Raw genomic sequence first — 20,994 nt, forward strand, 5'->3', positions numbered from 1 at the left:
ATGCAAAAGTAGGAAGTCAAGAGATACCAGGTGTAACAGGCAAATTTGGCCTTGGGGTACAAAATGAAGCAGGTCAAAGGCTAACAGAATTTTGCCAAGAGAACTCACTGGTCATAGCAAACACCCTCTTCCAAGAACACAACAGAAGACTCTACATATGGACATCACCAGATGGTGGACACTGAAATCAGATTGATTCTATTCTTTGCAGCCAAAGATGGAGAAGCTCTATACAGTCAGCAAAAACAAGACTGGGAGCAGACAGTGGCTCAGATCATGAACTCTTTATTGCCAAATTCAGATTTAGATAGAAGAAAGTAGGGAAAACCACTAGACCATTCAGGTATGACCTAAATCAAATCCCTTATGATTATATAGTGGAAGTGACAAATAGATTCAAAGGATTAGATCTGATAGACAGAGTGCCTGAAGAGCTATGGACAGAGGTTCATGATATTGTACAGGAGGCAGGGATCAAGACTGTCCCCAAGAAAAAGAAATGCAAAAGGCAAAATGGTTGTCTAAGGAGGCCTTACAAATAGCTGAGAAAAGAAAAGACACAGAAGGCAAAGGAGAAAAGGAAAGATACACCCATTTGAATGCAGACTTCCAAAGAATAGCAAGGAGAGATTAGAAAGCCTTCCTCAGTGACCAGTGCAAATAAATAGAGGAAAACAATAGAATGGGAAAGACTAGAGATCTCTTCAAGAAAATTAGAGATACCAAGGGAACATTTCATGCAAAGATGGGCTCGATAAAGGACAGAAATGGTATGGACCTAACAGAAGCAGAAGACATTAAGAAGAGGTGGCAAGAATATACAGAAGAACTGTACAAAAAAGATCTTCATGACCCAGATAACCACGATAGTATGATCATTCACCTAGAGTCAGACATCTTGGAATGCAAAGTCAAGTGGACCTTAGGAAGCATCACTATGAACAAAGCTAGTGGAGGTGATGGAATTCCTGTTGAGCTATTTCAACTCCTAAAAGATGAGGTTGTGAAAGTGCTGCACTCAATATGTCAGCAAATTTGGAAAACTCAGCAGTGGCCACAGGACTGGAAAAGGTCAGTTTTCATTCCAATCCCAAAGAAAGGCAATGACAAAGAATGTTCAAACTACCACACAATTGCACCCATCTCACACGCTAGCAAAGTAGTGCTCAAAATTCTCCAAGTCAAGCTTCAAGAGTATGTGAACTGTGAACTTCCAGATGTTCAACCTGGATTTAGAAAAGGCAGAGGAACCAGAGATCAAATTGCCAACATCCACTGGATCATCGAAAAAGTGAGAGAGTTCCAGAAAAACATCTACTTCTGCTATATTGACTATACCAAAGCCTTTGACTGTGTGGATCACAACAAACTGTGGAAAATTCTGAAAGAGATAGGAATACCAGACCACCTGACCTGCCTCCTGAGAAATCTGTATGCAGGTCAGGAAGCAACAGTTAGAACTAGACATGGAACAACAGACTGGTTCCAAATAGGAAAAGGAGTACATCAAGGCTGTATATTGTCACCCTGCTTATTTAACTTCTATGCAGAGTACATGATGAGAAACTCTGGGCTGGATGAAGCACAAGGTGGAATAAAGATTGCTGGGAGAAATATCAATAACCTCAGATATGCAGATATCACCATCCTCAAGGCAGAAAACAAAGAAGAATTAAAGAGCCTCTTGATGAAAGTAAAAGAGGAGAGTGAAAAAGTTGGCTTAAAACTCAACATTCAGAAAACTAAGATCATGGCATCCGGTCCTATCACTTCATGGCAAAAAGATGGGGAAACAGTGGAAACAGTGGCAGACTTTTATTTTTTTGGCTCTAAAATCACTGCAGATGGTGACTGCAGCCATGAAATTAAAAGACGCTTGCTCCTTGGAAGAAAAGCTATGACCAACCTAGACAGCATATTAAAAAGCAGAGACATTACTTTGCCAACAAAGGTCCATCTAGTCAAAGCTATGGTTTTTCCAGTAGTCACGTATGGATGTAAGAGTTGGACTATAAAGAAAGTTGAGCACTGAAGGTTTGATGCTTTGGAACTGTGGTGTTGGAGAAGACTCTTGAGAATCCCTTGGACTGCAAGGAGATCCAACCAGTCCATCCTAAAGGAAATCAGTCCTGAATATTTATTGGAAGGACTGATGCTGAAAGCTGAAAGTCCAATACTTTGGCCTTGGCCACCTGATGCGAAGAACTGAGTCACTGGAAAAGACCCTGATGCTAGGAAAGATTGACGGCGGGAGGAGAAGGGGACTATAGAGGATGAGATGGTTGGATGGCATCACCGACTCTGTGAACATGAGTTTGAGTAAGCTCCAGGAGTTAGTGATGGACAGGGAAGCCTGGTGTGCTGCAGTCCATGGCGTTACAAAGAGTCAGATACAACTGAGCAACTGAACTGATGATTTGTATAGGTGGAGTCAAAGGAGAGCAGGTATTCAGGTGAGGATGAAGTGGGACCAGAGGACAGAGGCTAAAAGTCGGTGACACCGTCAGGAGTCAGTAAGTGGTCTAGTGTGGATGAAAGGATGGCAAGACATAGAGGAGGTGAGCCCAGAAAAGAGAGTGGAGTCAAAATGGGAAGGCTGAGAATACTTCCCAACGCAGCATTTCTCAGAGTACAATTTAGGCATCTGAATCAAGGATGCTTGTAAGAAGAGCACCTTGCTGGGGCCATTCCATAACCATCACACCTGAATCTCTGGAAGGGATCTGGTAATATGCATTTAAAGCCAGAATTCCCTGTGATTTCTCTGAACATTAATGTTTGAGAACCTCAGTAAAAACTTTGCCTTATCGCAGGCAACAAGCAGGGTCAATGTTAAACAGGACAGTGGCAAAATATGCTCTGGGTTATGGTATGGTAATTCTGTTAGAAGAATGAAAGATAAAATGAAAAGGCAGAGATTGAGAGGAGGGGGACCTCTGGCCCTGGACCAGGTGAGAGCTGCTGAGGGTTTAAGGAGGCACTGGCAGGACTTACAGGTTGATGGGATATCAAGAGATATCAAATGTCAAGAGAGGTAGAAGGAAGGGAGCACTCTTCCAGCCAGGCTGCCAGGAAGAATGATCATTTGACTAAGACGGGAGAGTCGAGGGGGAGAAGCAAGCTGTGTGGTAAGGGTCATCTGTAAATTAACTTCAAAAGATGGCTTTTGCGGTGCTGTCATGACATCCAAGTGTAGACAGGCTGCCAGCTGGTGTTCTGGTCTGGTGCTCCAGGTGCAAGGAGCGCATGTGGGCCGCGGCTCAGAGGAAAGCCTCAGGTGTGCACAGATCAGAGGGAGCCTGACAACAGAGCAAGAGGACGACGACCTCATACACCTAGAGAACATCCTGCAAAGTGCTACCTTGAGAGATAGAGTGGTCTTCTGCGTGAAAAGGATCTGAGTGATCTCACCTACGTGGACTTATTCCTCTCCAGGAGGGGTTTATGGTCATGGAGGCACAGTAAAATTATCTGACATTTTTGTCAGCTTAAGAAATATAAATGCCCTGTTCAAGTTCATTCTATTCAGTTCTGAATTTCTTCCATCATGCTGATGCTGTCTGGATTGGAATGAATTATTGGTGGTGCTAAAAAAAGGAAAACTAGCATCTCTTAATTAGGCTCTTTTTTTGAGGGAGCGCTTTGCTTAAGTGTAGGATAAGAGGAGGATTAGGAAAATCTTCCAAATGTGGACTTCATACCACTGTTTTCTTAAGTTTGTATAAAAACACATTTTTGTTTGTCCTGGGCTACTCCTCCATCTCACTCCTATAACCCAAATCCACATCCATCCTCCAAGGTCTGATTAGGAATTCCTCTGTGAGAAAGGAGTGACCAGTCTTTTATTTTTTGCCATAAAATGGTAGCATTTTAGTTCTAATACAGTGCTTTGTACTTTGTAGGCACTTAATAAATATGTGTGGGTTTGGTTTATGATGCTCATTATTAGATTAAATTATCTTATTCATAAGTGTTTTTCAAATTACTCTGACTGAACTATTTTTCTCATCCTTTCTGGATTTCAAAACACAGTATAAAGAATGGGGGAGAAGATGATTAAGAAATGGATTTCCATTTTTTAGACTTCAGATCAGGAGGAGGAGATCTCTACCCTATTTGTAATGTCACAGACAATTTTAAACTCCAGTGATGCCCTACTTTGTGGGCAGCAATGAATTAATAGCAAGACAGATGATTTTCAAAAGGCTTAGATCTACAAAATATATATTTGAATGGAAAAATGTACAAGAGCTCTCTGAATATTTTTCAGTGAGCCTAATCCTCTTTCTAGACATTTCTGTTTGCTTCATTTGTTCTAGAAGTCATCAATTCTTAAGGGATAATAAGCATGTTCATTCCTTTGCTTAGTTATAGCTAATTAATATTATTTCATTCAGTCCATTATTCATTCAACAAACTTCAACAGAGAATTAATTGTACTCCAGCTGTCAGCGATACAATCTGTGAGTTTAAGGGGCCATGGAAAACTTATTTACTCCCAAACACACACATATATGAAATCACCCAAAGAAAACAGGCAGGGAAATCAGAGTAGGCTAAATCCATATCAAGCCCACTGTCTGATTTTAATTTGTTTTCAGGATAGTGCTGGTTTTCTTAATTGATTTTGAATATCAGTCTACAGGATTTTGATTGCTACTAGTGAAAAAGCAGTCTCACTAGTCATTTCAATTTGTAATCTTGAAGAAGCAATCATATTTTTCCTAGTAGACAATGCTACTTACAGTTCTCCTAAATTTTTTAATGAAGAAAATGTCTTCTCTGGAACAAAACCAATTTGATTTCTAGGCAGAAACCTGTAAGACATGGTGAGAGTCAGCACTGTTGGTCTGAGTCTGCTGTAGTAATCAGTTCTCATTGGGAAATGCCATTGATCTGGCTGTAATTTAATAAACCTCGAGGTGAGGCACGTTCTGGAGTGGGACACAGGCGGCGGTTTCTCACTGACAGTGTCTCCAGGACATGCTGCCACACGGAACTTGAGGCGCCAAGCGTGGGCTACAGAGCTGTACTTTGTTTGGATTCTGATTATTTTAGAAAGCTTTTCTTTTCCCAACATACACACACAGAATGTCAAATTTGGGCCCTGTTAATGATTCTCAGAGAAGGCTTCAAGAGGATCTTTGAGCAAGGCACCTTCCTTACAAGAAGAAGGCTCAGAAAGAGCAAAGCGTGAACCAACCCCATTTGGGCCACAAACGGATTTTAAATTGGGGGTGGGGGAACACTGGTTTTACATTTCCTCTGTTTGAAATGGAATCTTCCAGGACAAATGGCAAAAAAGAGGGGGCTGGCGACTGACTGCCTTACAGAGGTGTTAACAAATGAGATAATGAATGTGAAAATGAAGTCTCTCAGTTGTGTCCGACTCTTTGCGACCCCATGGACTGTAGCTTACCACATTCTCTGTCCGTGGCAAGAGTACTGGAGTGGGTTGCCATTTCCTTCTCCAGAGGATCTTCCCAACCCAGGGATCAAACCTGGGTCTTCCCCATTGTAGGCAGACGCTTTACCATCTGAGCCACCAGGGAAGTCACCGAATGAGTATGAAGGTGACTCAAAAGCTACATGGAGCTATGAAATAGAAGGCGTGGGTGTCATTCATTTAGTTTCCCAGCGCTCTCTCTCATTACCCATCTCCTATGTGGGACACCCTCTTTCCTTACTGAGTATGCTAATCTTCAATCTGATTGATTAATTTGTAACCTGGCAATAGCTTTGTCTCTTTCTGTTGGTGAAAAGTGGTTGGACCACCACAAACGGATATACAATGATTTTTCTTTTCCAACTACCCATCCAAGCAACAAACATTACTGAGCACTAACTATATATGGAGAACTGTGATGAAAGCAAAAGCACATTTTTGGGTTTTTAAGCTTACCATGCAAATGTGCCAATTAACTGATCCATCTGCCTTCCTGCCCTCATAAAAAACACAAAACAGCAATCAGAATCTTTGCCCAATCAGAATATGTTCGAAATTCTTCTCTTTAGAATAAACTTTTTTTTCTTTAAAGAGAGAAATATTAAGTGATGTGTCACTGGCAGCAACACTAACCACTTTCACACACATTATCTCATTTCCTTCGGGACCATGGTACCAGGTCAGCTGGGGTGGGGCGGGGGGTGGGCAGTGCACAGAAATAATGATTGCCCTCAGAAAGAAGGAAGCTTAAATGGTTGGCAGCTAATCATAAGGCTTGGCCCCACCATCCATGTGTGCATTTTCCAGTACTGTAGTTTCAGACCAAGGCTGTAAACAAAACATACTTTGAAATTCCTTGTCAATGTTGTCTTTGATTTCCAAAGCTTCTAGACTTCCCCTCATTCACCGTTGTATACTTACAGCACTGTGAGGGAACTGCACGACAGAAAGGTGGAATTCGTGAGGAATTTTATCCCATTGCCTTCCAAATCCCTAAAAGGCATGGAGGGAAAATTTTTTTTTAATGTTTCTGCACAAATCATATGTTTAAAGCCATTTGTCAGTGATGTAACAGTTTCAAACTTTATTTTTACTTCATTCCAATTTTTTAGGCTTTCCTCCTAATTATTGCATGAACAGTATAATTAACATTCTGCTTCTTTTCCCCTTCCAATTAATTTTAGAACTTTAAAAAAAGAACTGAGCAAAAGGGCAGCCCACTATTTAGTGAATGTTTCTCTATGCTGGACCTCATGCTATTAATTCTCATAATGCTGCCACCATAATAGCAGCAACTCCATTTATTGGGTTTTCACAGTGTCAGGGGCTGTTCCGCATGCATAACACACCCTCCTGAGAAGCTGGCATTCTTACCTCCCATTTGAGGTAATAATTTGAGGAATCTGAGGACTTTGGAAATTCACTTTTCTTGTGGTCGCACAGCTACTGAGTGGTAGAACTGACCCTCTAACTCAGATCTGCCTGAATCGGATTCCTAGACACTTAGCCATGGCATCACAGATGGTTAAATTCTCATGTCCTCCCAGCATCAGGTGGATATCTGTGTCTCTGTTTTGCTGAAGGAGAAACTCAGTCTAGTTTGCCTTCCAAATACTGGATGCCAGAGTCAGGATGCAGACTCCAAGCCATGTAACAGAAAATGTCCGTTCTTTCTACCTCCCTCTGTGGTGCTGATGCTGAAAGCAGAGCTGCTCCAAGGGTGCCCAGGACCAAGCCTCCGCATCACATGGGAGCTTGTTAAATGTTCAGATTCCCAGGCTCTCCCAGACCCACTAAATCAGAAACCCTAGGACTGAGGTCCAGCCGTCTATCTGAAGTCCCTAAGCTATTTGTGATGCCTGCTGATGCTGGAGTAGCCCTGGGGTAGAGATTACGCAGGTGAGCCTTATGACAGCAGCACCCACGTCGTCAGGGAACAACCTCAGGAACACCCTGACATGACCGCTCCCAGCAGCGCTGAGGAATGAGAGGGTCGGCTGTTCTGCCAAGTCTCCTAATTCTTTTTATGATCGGCGTCCTACAGTCTTCCAGGTCCAGACAGTAGCTATATTACTGCCTCTGAACCTTCCTCACACTCACACTAAAATTACCAATTCCTTTGTATTGCCTTTAAAATCCTATTTTACTGTTTGCATCTTAGAACATCTGATGTTTAATGTTTCAAATGTCTACATTATCGTTAATTAACTTACCCTTAATATAAATTCCTATTTTAAACCATCTTGGAGGACTTGCGGGAACTCAACTTTTTTTTTCGCTCTTAAAATACAGCAATTACAAATAAACACTGTGGTCCCTTGAAAGTCCAAATATGACTTCCCTGGTGGTGCAGTGGATAAGATTCCTCCAGCCAATGAAGGAGACATGGGTTCAATCCCTGATCCAAGAAGATTCCACATGCTGTGTAGCAACTAAGCCCGTGCACCACAACCAGCGAGCCTATCCTCTGGAGCCCGTGCTCCACATGAGAGAGGCCACTGCCATGAGAGGGGCCCCCTGTGTGCTGCAACTAGAGAAAGTCCAAGTGCAATGTCAAAGATCCAGCACAACCAAATAAATAAAATTATATATAAAATGGATTTAAGCCTGGAAGGGATATGATCAGATTTTGGTTTTAGAAAGAAAAGCACAGATGAGCTTTCTGTGTAATTGTGAATTAACTGCAGGGCTAGCTTTCTGAATCTGGTCGATTAATAAATCAGCCACTAAGCTTATACTCACATCCAGTTGAGCTGAGGCATTTGGGCGCACATCTGCTTCGGAAGGACTTGTAAGTGGTTGTTCACCATGGACCTTTACACGCGGAAGAGGTTGATTAGAGACAAAATGACATGCCACTTTAGGGACGGTGTTTTCACTATTTCCACAACTGGGAAACTTGCATGTTAAAATCAATATATTAGGATGAAAACCATAAACATAACTACCCCTTCAAAATGGTCTCTAGATACACATGAGGCATGGATAAGGGAGCAGATGTCAGAGAAACTATGAATGTATAAGTGTGATACATAACCTAGGAATAAATTTGAAACAGTATGACTTTATGAGATGAAACAAAAGTATATTGGGTAATAGTTTTGAAGTTCATGGTAATTTTCCTTGTAAACTTCAAAGTTACGATCATTTCCAGCATTATACATCCAAAGTTTCACTTTAAGAGAAATGCTAATCATTTATGGCATTAAAAGGTCACATTGGAAACTGCATTAAATCTAAGAAGTGATGACAGTGGGGAGGGGGGACATTTGGGGAAGAAGACAACTCATGAGAACATTAAGTTGCATGATTAATTTATGATATTGTGATATCCCACTTCACAAATGGAAATTTATGATATTGCTTTTCACAAATGGAATATTAACGATGCTATATGATCAGTTGTAAAGGAGCATAATAATCCCTTGCTGACAAACCATCCAGTCTATTAATAAACACGGAAAATGTAATGATGAGAAAAGTTTAGTTGGTAAGACAAAGATTTTGGAATTTTCAGTGGCTCTTGCTGGGCAAAAAACACATTTTTCTTTGTTAAAAAATGTAGCTGGAGCTGAACTCTGGGGAGATTCTGACAGATTTAAATGTAGTAAGAAGATAAAAATGAATACTATCTTTGGTCAACCATGGCAAATAAAAACATGCCTTAAAACTAAAAGGAATGAAAGGAGATTAAAAGGAAATGAACTAGTAGGCTTAAAATATGCCATGAGCCATGGCTAGGAAGTAGCAACAGTAATTGTGGCTTGAAATACAGGAAATGTTTTGACAAATAGAAATCTTAGAGACTTGATTTTCTTAAAGCTCTTTTTCGTAAGCTAGTTTTAGATGTCATTGCAATTCATAGACAGATGAATTGAAAGGTAGATGAATACTTACAAGAAAAACAAGGAATTTAATCCAGTAAACAACCGCTGTGAAATTCTGCTTATGGGATTGTCATCTAGAATTCTGACAAAACACATCACAAACATTTCCAATGTTAGAGATGTTTGTGAAATACAGCCAGGAAGAAATAAAAGGTCATGTCAATCCTGCCTCCCCCAACACCTGCTCTCCTCCTTCCTGTCTGTCCACACTTGGCTCATGTCTCTTCCCAGAGAGCTTTTCCTCCCCACTGTGGTTGGAGAAACACTTTCCTCCAAGCCCCCACTTCCCCCAGCACTTATCAAGTCCATCCTGGTGGTCTTCATTCCCTTCATCCACCTCCCTTTGGACTTAAGACCCTCCGCCTCTAGATACATGGGTCCGGACAAGCTGTTCTTATTTATTGGCTGATTTATGGGCTCCATAAATGCTTTGACCTACTGATTGACTGAATGAAGAATGAATGAAAAAGAATTCTTAGGAAGTGATTCCTTAGACTCATGGAACTTAAATGAATGCAAACAAACTTATTGGGAGCTTTGAGGGTGAAAGAGTGAAAAGATTTACAAATTCAAATCACTGTTTTAAACTCTATATGGTATTTTCTTAGGAAAAAATCCTGTAAGGGGAAATATGACTTCTTTTCTCTTGTTGCCTTCAAAGCCAGCTACCATTTCCCCTTACCCTCAGAGGAATCTGAGGGTAGGATTCTGAGAAGGAAGCTCACTGAACACCTACTATATGACAAGCATTTTGCATATGGCACTTTACATACATAATTCTCACAACATCCCTCTTAGAAAAAAAGGAATTATAATTATAGTTTACACTGCTATATTTAAGGGGCTTCCCTGGTGGCTCAGTGGTAAAGAATCCTGCTGCAATGCAGGAGATGCAAGTTCCCTGGGTTGGGAAGATCCCCTGGAAGAGGGCATGGCAACTCACTCCAGTATTCTTGCCTGGAGAATCCCATGGACAGAGGAGCCTGGGGGGCTATAGTCAATACAGTCACTGTATTAAAATACAGTGGATGACCAACAAGGACCTACTGTAGAGCACAGGGAACTCTGTTCAATGTTATGAGTCAGCCTGGGATGGGAGGGGAGTTTGGAGGAGAACGGATACCTGTATGTGTATGACTGAGTCCCTTCTCTGTTCACCTGAAACCATCACAACATTGTTAATTGGCTATATTCTAATACAAAATAAAAAGTTTAATTACAAAAATGGCATTAGGAAAAAAAATACAGATGAGGAAAAAGAGGCCTAGGAGATTAAGAAAATTGCCTGGAACATAAAGCACAGGGCTATGGCATACACAAGGATCTGGATGAAACTGAAGTCCTGGCTTTTCCTCTGGACCAGGCTGACCTCGAGAAATGGGAAAACTGACACAGCCTTCTAACTGCCCTTGTTCATCTCCCCTGATGAAAACGTGGACCTCTGATAAAAGACTCCCTGGGATGGAGCTGGTGGCTCAGCCAGGTAAGTGATGAAACACTACAAGCTCTCGTGTTTTCAGTTGTTTCTATACATTCTCTAGAAATCAAAAAAGTCCTCAACTTGCTTACTTTCTAGGTCAGTGGTTTTCAACAGAGGGCACTCTTTCTCCCAAGGGACATTTGGGATGGTCTGGAAACATTTTTGATTGGCATGACTCTGGGAGCCAGTACTATTGACATCTTGTGGGGTAGAGACCACAGAGGGTGCTAACCATCCAAAAACACACAGGACTAGCCCCATCCCTCCACCCCTCCTCCACTCCGCCCCACCCCCACCCCACCCTCCCAGCCCAGCCAAAGAATTATCTGGGCCAGAAGGCCAACAGAGAGCTGGGCTGAGACTCCTGTTACAGGTAAACACTGGATGGATGGATGACTTAGCAAGCCTACTGCTGGGCGCAGAAGCCCACCTGAGAAAGCACAGCATTGATGTCTCTTCACACAGCTATCATCTGGCATGCCATGATCTGAATTGCCAGAGCAACGTGCTCCAGATTATGTGATAAGCAGAAAAACTGGTATGATAAGCAAGATACATAAATAGATGGAAACTATGAGCCTTGATGAGTATCATTAGGACTGTGATCCCAGAGAAGGAAAAGCTAGAATACTTACAGCCAAGTCAGCTGATGTAAGTCTTTGAAGACTCCAGGTCTGAGAGTTGTAATGCAGTTGTGGTTGAGATATCTGCAAATAGAATGGGTGAGTCAATGAGGCAAACTTAATACTCCACTTTAGTTACATATAATTAGAATACGAGCCTCTGTTAACGATTATGAAGTATGGACATCTGTCTCTGACAGCACTCAACTGGATGGGCAAGGAGAGAAAACCAAGGACAACCAGGAGATACAGATGATCCCAAGCCCAGTGTGACAAGCACCAGGGCCAGCACCGGGAAAGTGGCTGAAAATAATCCACTGGGGTATCATATGACCTTAGCGTGGAAGAGTAGGATAAACGTGTGAGGTGATTTTTGCTTTAGCTCACCTCCTTTGTAGACTATTGTTTTAAGAAAGTATGTACTAAGTTTTGTCTGACTCTTTGTGACTCCCATGGACTGTAGCCCACCATACTCCTCTGTCCATGGGATTTCACAGGCAAGAATACTGGACTGGGTTGCCTTTTCCTCCTCCAGGGGATCTTCCCAATCCAGGGATCGAAACTGCATCTCCTGCATTGCAGCAGGATTCTTTATTACTGAGCCACCAGGGAAGCCCCATAAAGGTAAAGTTAGCAAGGGTTAGAAAAAATATGATAAAATATTGTAGAAATGACCCAAACTTGAGGAGACAAGATTAAAGAGAGCCTTCATATCTATCTTCTGGTAAAACTAGGATTTTTCTTTTTTTTTTCCGTAATTCTTTCAGTGTAACAACTATTCTAGGTACTTTCTGAAAACCTATTGCTCCCTCTTTACATCCACAGCCGAGCCTTTAACAAAATATCATTCTACCCTTTTAATCTTTACTTAAAGTTGTACTCAAGATATAATTATGAAAAAAGTTACTCACAGTATTTGCAGGTTATGTAATCCAAAGAATGCTTTCCTGGATATATATGTAATACAGTTCCTCTGGAGGAATCTGGTAGGAATGAGATAGGAGAGTCATGTGATTAGGGTACTCATACTTTGTTAGGTTGTTGAATGTGCTGTCCACTTTGTTCACATAAAGATGACTTGTGAAACCAGCTCATAAAGTCCTAAGTCCTAGTCTCACGTTGGGAGGTAGGAGCACCGCCCGTGAGAGAAGGCTGTGGATCTAGCCAGTGCCTGATGTTCTGAGAGCACCCGTGCAGTGAGATGCCGGCATCTCTGACTTGAACCCACCAAAGTCCTTGCATTGTGTGTGAGCAAGGAGCCAGTCTTGTTTCTGCGAGCTGGCACCCTGGTGACCTTCCTTCTCTGACTTGCAGGAGTTGCCCATCAAGTGAATTAGCCAGGTTCTCACTGCTGAGCTTCCTCACTCTTTCAGTACCAGAGTTTCACCTTCAACTCCTCATTTCTTTTCATTCTACTCACATGAAAAAAGGTTAGGGCAAGTCTTACTTTGATCTGTTTCAAGATGCAGAGTGAGAAGCACACAGCAAATTAGAGAGGTGCTCAAGGTCACAAGTGGCTGAACTGGGACCAGCGCACCAAGGTTAGCTCACAGGGTCATGATCTACTTAATCTCAATCTAGCAAGAGCGCATGGATTTGATAATAGCACTTTCATAAGCTTGTTGCTTGTTTTAGTTTCTAAGTTGCCGGGAGCCGGCATATTGCATATTGAGTGCAGCACTTTCCGTAAAAGATTGATTGAATGGTTTTTCACTTGTTGGGCCATTGTTTGCTGCTAAGTTTCCATATCCCTTACCTGCTGTGTCCCTGGCAGTGTATTGATTAATATAATTGGTGTAAGTAGTAGCTTTAATGTTTGTAACCTGTGCTCTGTAGGAATGCAACTTTATCTAATGTTTTTTGGAGGGTGGCTCCTGACCAACCACCTTTAGAGAAAAATAAGTTTTCTGAAGAAAAGGTCTTAAATGTTAACAGGCCTCCGGCCAGAAGATGATGCAAATCACCAAGCTTTTGCATATGATAAGTTTGCAGGAAGAAAGCCTGGTTTGCTGCAAGACTCTACCCTTCCCCATTATCCTCTATGCATAACTTAAGGTATAAAACTACTTTGAAAAAAAATAAAGTGTGGGCCTTGTTCACCAAACTTGGTCTCACCATGTCTTTTCTTTCTTCTTACCTTCTGGCTGAATTCTTCAGCCTCTTTTCTCCACTGAATTTCCTCACTGAGCTATCCTCATTCTATTACTCTTTATATCCTTAATTAACATTTAATTAAGCAGTTGTTTCCTGATCTTCGTACCTCTGGATCAGCCGGGCTGGTCCCAACCCATCTTTTACCCCCAGAATCAAACAAATATTGTCATTTTCTCTGTGTACCACCATGTGGAAAATGTGGGTGTCACAGAGCACAAGCATTATAGCTGCAGCGGCATGCAAAGCATCAATTTCAATGCTACAAAGTGAACTCGAAACCCAGTAAGCACTTGTGCCATTCCATTCCTCCCTCTCAGATGCAACGTGCCTATCAGGAGATGCTTCACGTTGTAGCATAAATTCTGCTTTTGCTTTAGAGTTCTAAAACAGAAGAGATCAATATCTATTTTAGCATTTTCAGAGCCCCTGGAGTGATGTCATTAAGCTAATATGGTGAATTATATTACAATAGCAAATGAAAATGGAGAAAGTATACAGTAGTATGTGCATTTGAAGTTTCTCTTAAATATAAAATTTACCACCTAACTAGTGCTATTTCTGCAACATTTCATTTAAGATCATTAAGTCAAAAGGTGCAGTACTGTGCATTTTACCTACACATTGTTAATCTTGAAGAGGTGGGGGCAGTCAGACATTGTGAATCTGACCTTGTGCTTTTGATCTGCGTGACTCACCTGATGTGTTCAGTCTATCTGCCTTCACTGACATGAGTTAAGATTCCCAATTTCTTAAATAATAAACAGCCTCTAATCTAGTTAGTCAGTTTGCTGGCACCCCATGGAGAACTAGAGTCCCAGGTCCCTTGTTTCAGACTTAGGCTGCTGAATTTTAGCTTGATCCTCCAGTATCTGCTTTCTTTTCTACAGAATAGTAACTTGGTGAATGTGAGGGGGAAATTTGGAAATGGGACAATTTGGCAAGTGATGTCCTCTTTTTATTCAGAGCTGAGATATGAGTCCGTCTAATATACTTTATACTGAGTGGCTTTTCTAAGAATAACTTACTGGTTCATGAATTCCTGCTGTTTCAGCTGTCAGGACTTTTCGAGCAGAAACGCCAGGAATTTATGTACCTGAAACTAAAGCAAATAAATGCTTTAATGACATGCATGTTTATAGGCTATTTTTTAAATGCCACATTTTGTATTTATGAGCCAGGCAGACTCCTTGAGTTACATTGTGTTGCCAATGATTGCACTAAACAAGAGCCCAGTTTAAGAAGGAAGTCCAATTTATGTCCCAGTGAGAGGAATTGCTGTTGGTTTCCATGGTAGCAGTCATAAAGTATTATGGTCAAGCTCATACATGGTATTTTGTTTCTCTGAAGGTTCATCTTAAATTGCTTCTTATCACCCAGAGTTAGAAAGTTTAACAAATTATTAAAATGAATAAACTGATCACTAATAAAAGGATTCAAGTAAGTTGAGTGACATCTGTTCATCTAGCAATTAGTTTTTTTTTTACTTAGAAATTTATTTTTCTGGATGCCTCAATGACCTCAATTTCACTGTGAATATTTAGAGCATGCAAGACCAGAGACCCACTTGACACTAAATTGGGTAATTCCCTAGGATATATCCCAATACAACTTAAAAATGCATACCAGATTTATTAGCTCAATACAACTGAAAATGTGTGTCCATGAAGGTCTTTCCCTGGGACAAACAGAATAAAGCCCCAGTTCTTCAGCCTGGCATTCAAAGGCCCTAGCATCATGATTCAATGACCTTTCCAGCATATACTCCACCATTTCCTATGGTAACTCCCCCTTTAGACAAACTTGCCCAGTCACTCTCTTCCTAACAGCCTTCGAGTTTTTCTGTTCATGTTTCTTGGGTCCTCCTTGCTGAAGATGCTCCCTACCTTCTGTTTTGCCCTCTGTGTTCAGTTTAGTTCAGTCACTCAGTCATGTCCAACTCTTTGCGACACCATAAACCGCAGCATGCCAGGCCTCCCCGTCCATCACCAACTCCCGGAGTCTACCTAAACCCATGTCCATCGCATCGGTGATGCCATCCAACCATCTCATCCCCTGTCGTCCCCTTCTCCTCCTGCCCTCAATCTTTCCCAGCTCTTCGCATCAGGTGGCCAAAGTATTGGAGTTTCAGCTTCAACATCAACCCTTCCAATGAGCACCCTTCAATAAATACCCATCGACCCTTCTGTATGTTTCAACACAGTTGACAATGAGGGGTGGTGGCAGTGGTGGTACATGGTACTGTGAGGGAACCAGAAGGACCATTCAGTTCAGGAGGAGGGTGTGTTGGTCAGTGAGGGCCTCCTTCAAAATCCAAGGGTGAATGTTAGGGGTTCATAAAAATGGAATCATAATGGAAAGAATGACCTAAGCCTTGTTCAAAACTCAGAAAGTGAAGACTACTATGAGAAATAGGGATGAATTTCTAGTTATATTTTAGAAACAAAAAAAAATGTTTACAGAGAAGCCCAAGCCTGTGGTATGGGACCTGTTTTACAATATGGTGAAATACTAAGAAAATATAAACTCTCAACTCTTATATTGTTCTTGTCTTCTTGGTCAAAAAAGATGATCTCAGAACTGAAGTGAATAAATAGCATATGGGGTTGTGGGAGTGAAAGCCCAAGAAGATAGAATACGTTAACCAAAATGAGTTAAAACCCGCTTGTTTGGACAATTTCTCCTAGACACTGAGAAAACACTGAAAATGTGAATACTCAGTCATGATGAATGGCTCAGGAATCTGGAAAAAGAGGAGAGCAGCTTGAAAATTAAAGATGGCAAATGCCATTTTGATTTTTCAAAAAGGGAAGTAGATTTCACAAGCTATAGCTGGATGAGCTTGAGGTTGATTCTAGGCAAGATCACAGGACAGGATCTTGTGATGGGGGCTTGTGAGCACCTCAGAGAGAACAGGAACAGGGCAGTTCCCAAGAAACAGGACATGTCAGATCAACTTGATTTTCTACTTTGAAATACTCATCAGATAAAAATGTGGTTGACTTTGCTTATATGTCTACCAGGCAGTGATCAAGCAGTTTTATAGACAAAGAACAAGACACGTTGTCTGATGGATGGTGATGATGATGATGAAGGGATCTGGAAAGAAGATCTCACAGCATCCTGCCTGGTATTCTACTCCATGACTTAGGTGAAGATGGCTCATCTTATTTTCAGATGACAGAATGCTGGGATGAGTAGTAAATCTGTTGGGATGAGCCAAAAAAGATCTTCACAGTCTGGTAAGAAGAGTTGAATCTGACAGGATGAAACTGAACCAGGATAAATTTGAAGCCCCACAACTAGCTCTCAGATGCTAAGTGCACAAGTACAGGATGGAGAAGCCGTCACTTGTTCAGTTAACGCATGTGGCATGGGATTAGGAATTTTAGGGACACAAACAGTAGGAGTTAAAGAGTATGAAGCAGCCACAAAAAGAACAAATGTAACCTTAGGGCATATGCAGTTTAGAAAAGAAGGGTTGCTAGCTTTCCCTGTTCTGCCCTTGTAGGTGTCATACAGGTGATAATGTTACATTTATTCTAGACACAATATGTAAGGAATGTGTAAGTGATCATACACAGAGTGACAAACAGATTTGAAATCAGGTCCTTAGGGGAAGAAGTTAAGGATTCGAGGCTGCTTGGGGGAGAGACCTTTGGTGGGGGGCGTGGTGATAATGGCTAGCTTTGAATATCAGAGGAATTAGGTAGGAGACTATGTGTTCTGATCAGTCTCATGGGGCAACTCTCAGAATCACAAAAAGATTTACAGGTACTTTGGGCAGTAGTAGAGTTAACTTCTCTGCATAGTACATCATACGAAATGCTGGGCTGGATGAATTACAAGTGGTATCAATATTCCTGGGAGAAATAGCAACAACAACATAAAATATGCAGATGATATCACCCTAATGGCAGAAAGTGAAGAGGAACTAAAAAGCCTCTTAATGAGCATGCAAGAGGAGAGTGAAAAAGCTGGCTTAAAACTCAACATTCAAAAAACTAAGATCATGGCATCCAGTTCCATCACTTCATGGCAAATAGATGGAAGAAAGTGCAAACAGTGACAGATTTTATTTTCTTGGAATCCAGAATCACTGCAGACAGTGACAGCAGCCACAAAAGTAAAAGATGCTTGCTCTTTGGAAGAAAAGCTATGACAAACCTAGACAGCATATTAAAAGGCAAAGACATCACTTTGCCGATAAAGGTCTGTCTAGTCAAAGCTGTAGTTTTTCCAGTAGTCATGCACAGATGTGAGAGTTGAACCATAAACAAGGTTGAGCACTGAGGAATTGATGTCTTTGAATTGTGGTGCTGGATAAGACTCTTGAGAGTTCCTTGGACAGCAAGGAAGTCAAACAAGTCAATCCTAAAGGAAATCAACTCCAAGTGTTCATTGGAAGGAATGATGCTGAATCTGAAGCTCCAGTATTTGGCCACTCGATGCGAAGAGGTGACTCATTGGAAAAGATCCTAAAGCTGGGAAAGAACGAGTGCCAGAGAAGGGGTTGACAGAGAATGAGATGTTGGATGGCATCACTGAATCAATGGACATGAGCTTGAGCAAACTCCGGGAGATAGTGAGGGACAGGTAAGCCCGGTGTGCTGCAGTCCATGGGGTTGTAAAGAGTCAGACATGACTTAACAACCAAACAACAACAATAGTTACATGGCAGGACAATTTAATAGCATTCCTTTCCTTCAGCATCTCCTAATTCTTTTTTTTTGGTTGATTTTTTCCCCCATAATCGCTGTGTATCTAACACACACTGCACTTTTGTCTTTCTCCATTGGAAGTTGAGTTCCTTGAGGGAAGAACTTTTCAGATGTGTTGTTTACCACTATATCCTTGACTCCTGATGGGTATCCACAACTATTCATTGAAAGAATGCACTAAAATGTGGGTTAGGCTACCACTTCCCCTCCTGCTGTCTCTGCCGACAGTTCTGGGCATGTCCATCTGATTTCTTCCTTCCCTGGACATCTTTTCCTGGGGATGGTTTATGTTTAGTTTCATTGGTTGTTTGGACTGTTGAAACGCAGGACTGGTAGAAAAAGGGACTGAACAGGACAGGGGACTGCTTGAAACTGTAGCGGTTTTCCTGGGAGTTTGGGGGAAGAGTGGCAGGAGGAGCTGAGAAGTAGAAAAAAATAGATGGGAGGAAAGGATTTAAAGAAGAGTTGCTGAGCTTATGAATGGCTTTAGAATATTTGAATAATGCTTACAAAGAACTTCTGTTATTGTGCAACCAAGGTTCGGTTTCTGGGCGTTTTCACCCACGGTAACAATATACTGAGACTGGCCCATGTGGGTGGATTTCCAGGAGACCATAGTCAAGGGTTTGGCTTTAAAGCCAAATTCTAATACGTGTCAGCCGGTTGAAAGAAAGTGAAAGTGGTAGTCACTCAGTCGTGTCCAACTCTTCGCGACCCCATGGACTGTAGCCCGCCAGGCTCCTCTGTCCATGGGATTTCCCAGGCAAGAGTACTGGAGTGGGTAGCCATTCCCTTCTCCAGGGGATCTTTGTGACTCAGGGATTGAACTCGGGTCTCCTGCATTGCAGGCAGATTCTTTTCCATCTGAGTCATCAGGGAAATAATCTTTCTTTTCCAAGGATGGTGTCTTCATTCCTGAAAGGGATCTAATGCTGTTTATCTCACCTCATAGACTTCGGAGACAAAGTCCAAATGAGAATTCCAAATCCTGGAAGTCTTTTGTCAACTTTAAAAAATGATATTTAAATGTAAGGAATTGTGTTTTGTCTCCTGTGCTGTACCCTGCACGTAAAAGACACTTGGTGAATGTTTAATGAGAAGACTCTAATAATTCTTTTCTCTCTGGTTCTCTGGGAGAATCAAATTCACCTAGAAAGCATCAAAAAGCAGCTTGCATTAGGGAACTCCTACTGGGTGATACTCAGGTTATGACTTAGGTACTCAGCGGTACCTAAGTTTTCTCAGAAAAAGCCGAATTAAACATTTAATTGGAGAAATTTACAGCTCATCTGGGCCATCCGGCAGGAAAAAAATCTCAACTTTTTTTTAACCAGGAAAAATTGGGACTTGTATGTGCAAATTAGTGCTTCCATGTTCTTCCCTTCTATGGCTACCAGCTGCTGAGGAAGAAGTATTGACACAGAACAAAGCGTGGATCAGTGGTTCAGGGAAAGACTTGCCCTCAGAAGTCCTATCTTAAACCTCTTTGCTTGATCTTCTAGTGAGCCTCACCAGAGGTCAGCTTCCCCTAAATTGGGGACCAAAAGTATAGAATGGAGTTTGGTGTGGGACAGAAGAGTATGTGTCGGTAGAAGATTCAATTAGGTACTAGAACAATTTCTTTCCACCTCCAGGTTTCTGGTTATTGTGTTGTAAAATGAACGTTGCATTGGGCATCAGAATGGCAAAACCAATACAATATTGTAAAGTAAAAAATAACAATAATAATAAAGAAGAAGATACGGACTGTAATTCTGTTTCTTCTGCTAAGTAGCTGTAGATCTTAGGTAAGTCATTTAATTGCTGCAAACTTCAGTTGCCTTATAAATGATGATAAGATTTAATTAGAAATTCATAAGACTTCTATGACTCTAGATAATAGATTTAAACAGCTACTCTAAAACATGAATATTTTTCCTTCTTCTCTGCTAGTGCTGCATTTCCAGTAAGACCAGAAGCAGTGTTGTTAAGATTTCTTCTCTAGAGGAATCTGGAACCCTAGAGTCAATGCACAGCTGCTCCAGTGGAACAATGACAACGTGACCACATGGTATATGATGGAACAGAAGGAGCTCACTGCAGACGGGAACCACCAATGCTACCATCAAACCCAGGCATGATTCTTCATGCTCACACAAGGTTCTTCTCACTAATGGACTTCCTTCAGGGACTTCCTTTCTTGTATGAGTGAGTCTATACCTAAAGACTCATGAGAACATAGAACTATTGATGCCACTTCAAACCAAGTACATTTGTACAGTATCAGCAAAAAAGTCAGATTCTTTTTAGTCCTGGAATTTAACATATATCACATTTCTAGAAACCTTCTCTTCTATTCTGAATGTTAAAGGGCAAAAACTGTAAGACGATGATATGACCTTACAACATTGTCTCGCTAATTTTCTAATCTATTCTGACGATCATCTTCGCAACTGTAGAAATTTGACCTCTCCATTATCCGAGTGAGTGACTCAGGCTCAGAGGGACTGACACTCAGTAACCGAACTCTCAAGAGGTTGAATATTTAATCCCTTTATTTAAATCAGATATATCCCATTCCACTAATTGGAACAGTCTTATTCTCCATCCAAGGTAACTTCCCAAATACTTGAGTGTAAATAATTTAGGAAGTTAATGTAATCATCATAAGGTTGATTGAAGAGCAGGGAATCAAAGCAAAGAGATT

General features: G+C 41.3%; 1 protein-coding gene across 1 annotated transcript in view; it reads right to left on the reverse strand.

Moving 5' to 3' along the window:
* The window catches only part of RXFP2 (relaxin family peptide receptor 2), a 198,058-nt gene that overhangs the window by 16,944 nt on the left and 160,120 nt on the right, over positions 1 to 20,994 (reverse strand). Inside the window, exons 7-12 of the mRNA XM_070380214.1 lie at positions 12,348 to 12,419; positions 11,449 to 11,520; positions 9,344 to 9,415; positions 8,189 to 8,260; positions 6,368 to 6,439; positions 4,746 to 4,817 (exon numbers count right to left, since the gene is read on the reverse strand). Of these exons, the coding sequence (XP_070236315.1) occupies positions 4,746 to 4,817; positions 6,368 to 6,439; positions 8,189 to 8,260; positions 9,344 to 9,415; positions 11,449 to 11,520; positions 12,348 to 12,419 (432 nt within the window). The remainder of the gene's footprint in view (positions 1 to 4,745; positions 4,818 to 6,367; positions 6,440 to 8,188; positions 8,261 to 9,343; positions 9,416 to 11,448; positions 11,521 to 12,347; positions 12,420 to 20,994) is intronic.

The sequence above is a fragment of the Bos mutus genome, chromosome 12 (assembly GCF_027580195.1).
Source record: "Bos mutus isolate GX-2022 chromosome 12, NWIPB_WYAK_1.1, whole genome shotgun sequence".
In the NCBI taxonomy this organism is placed as follows: Eukaryota; Metazoa; Chordata; class Mammalia; order Artiodactyla; family Bovidae; genus Bos; species Bos mutus.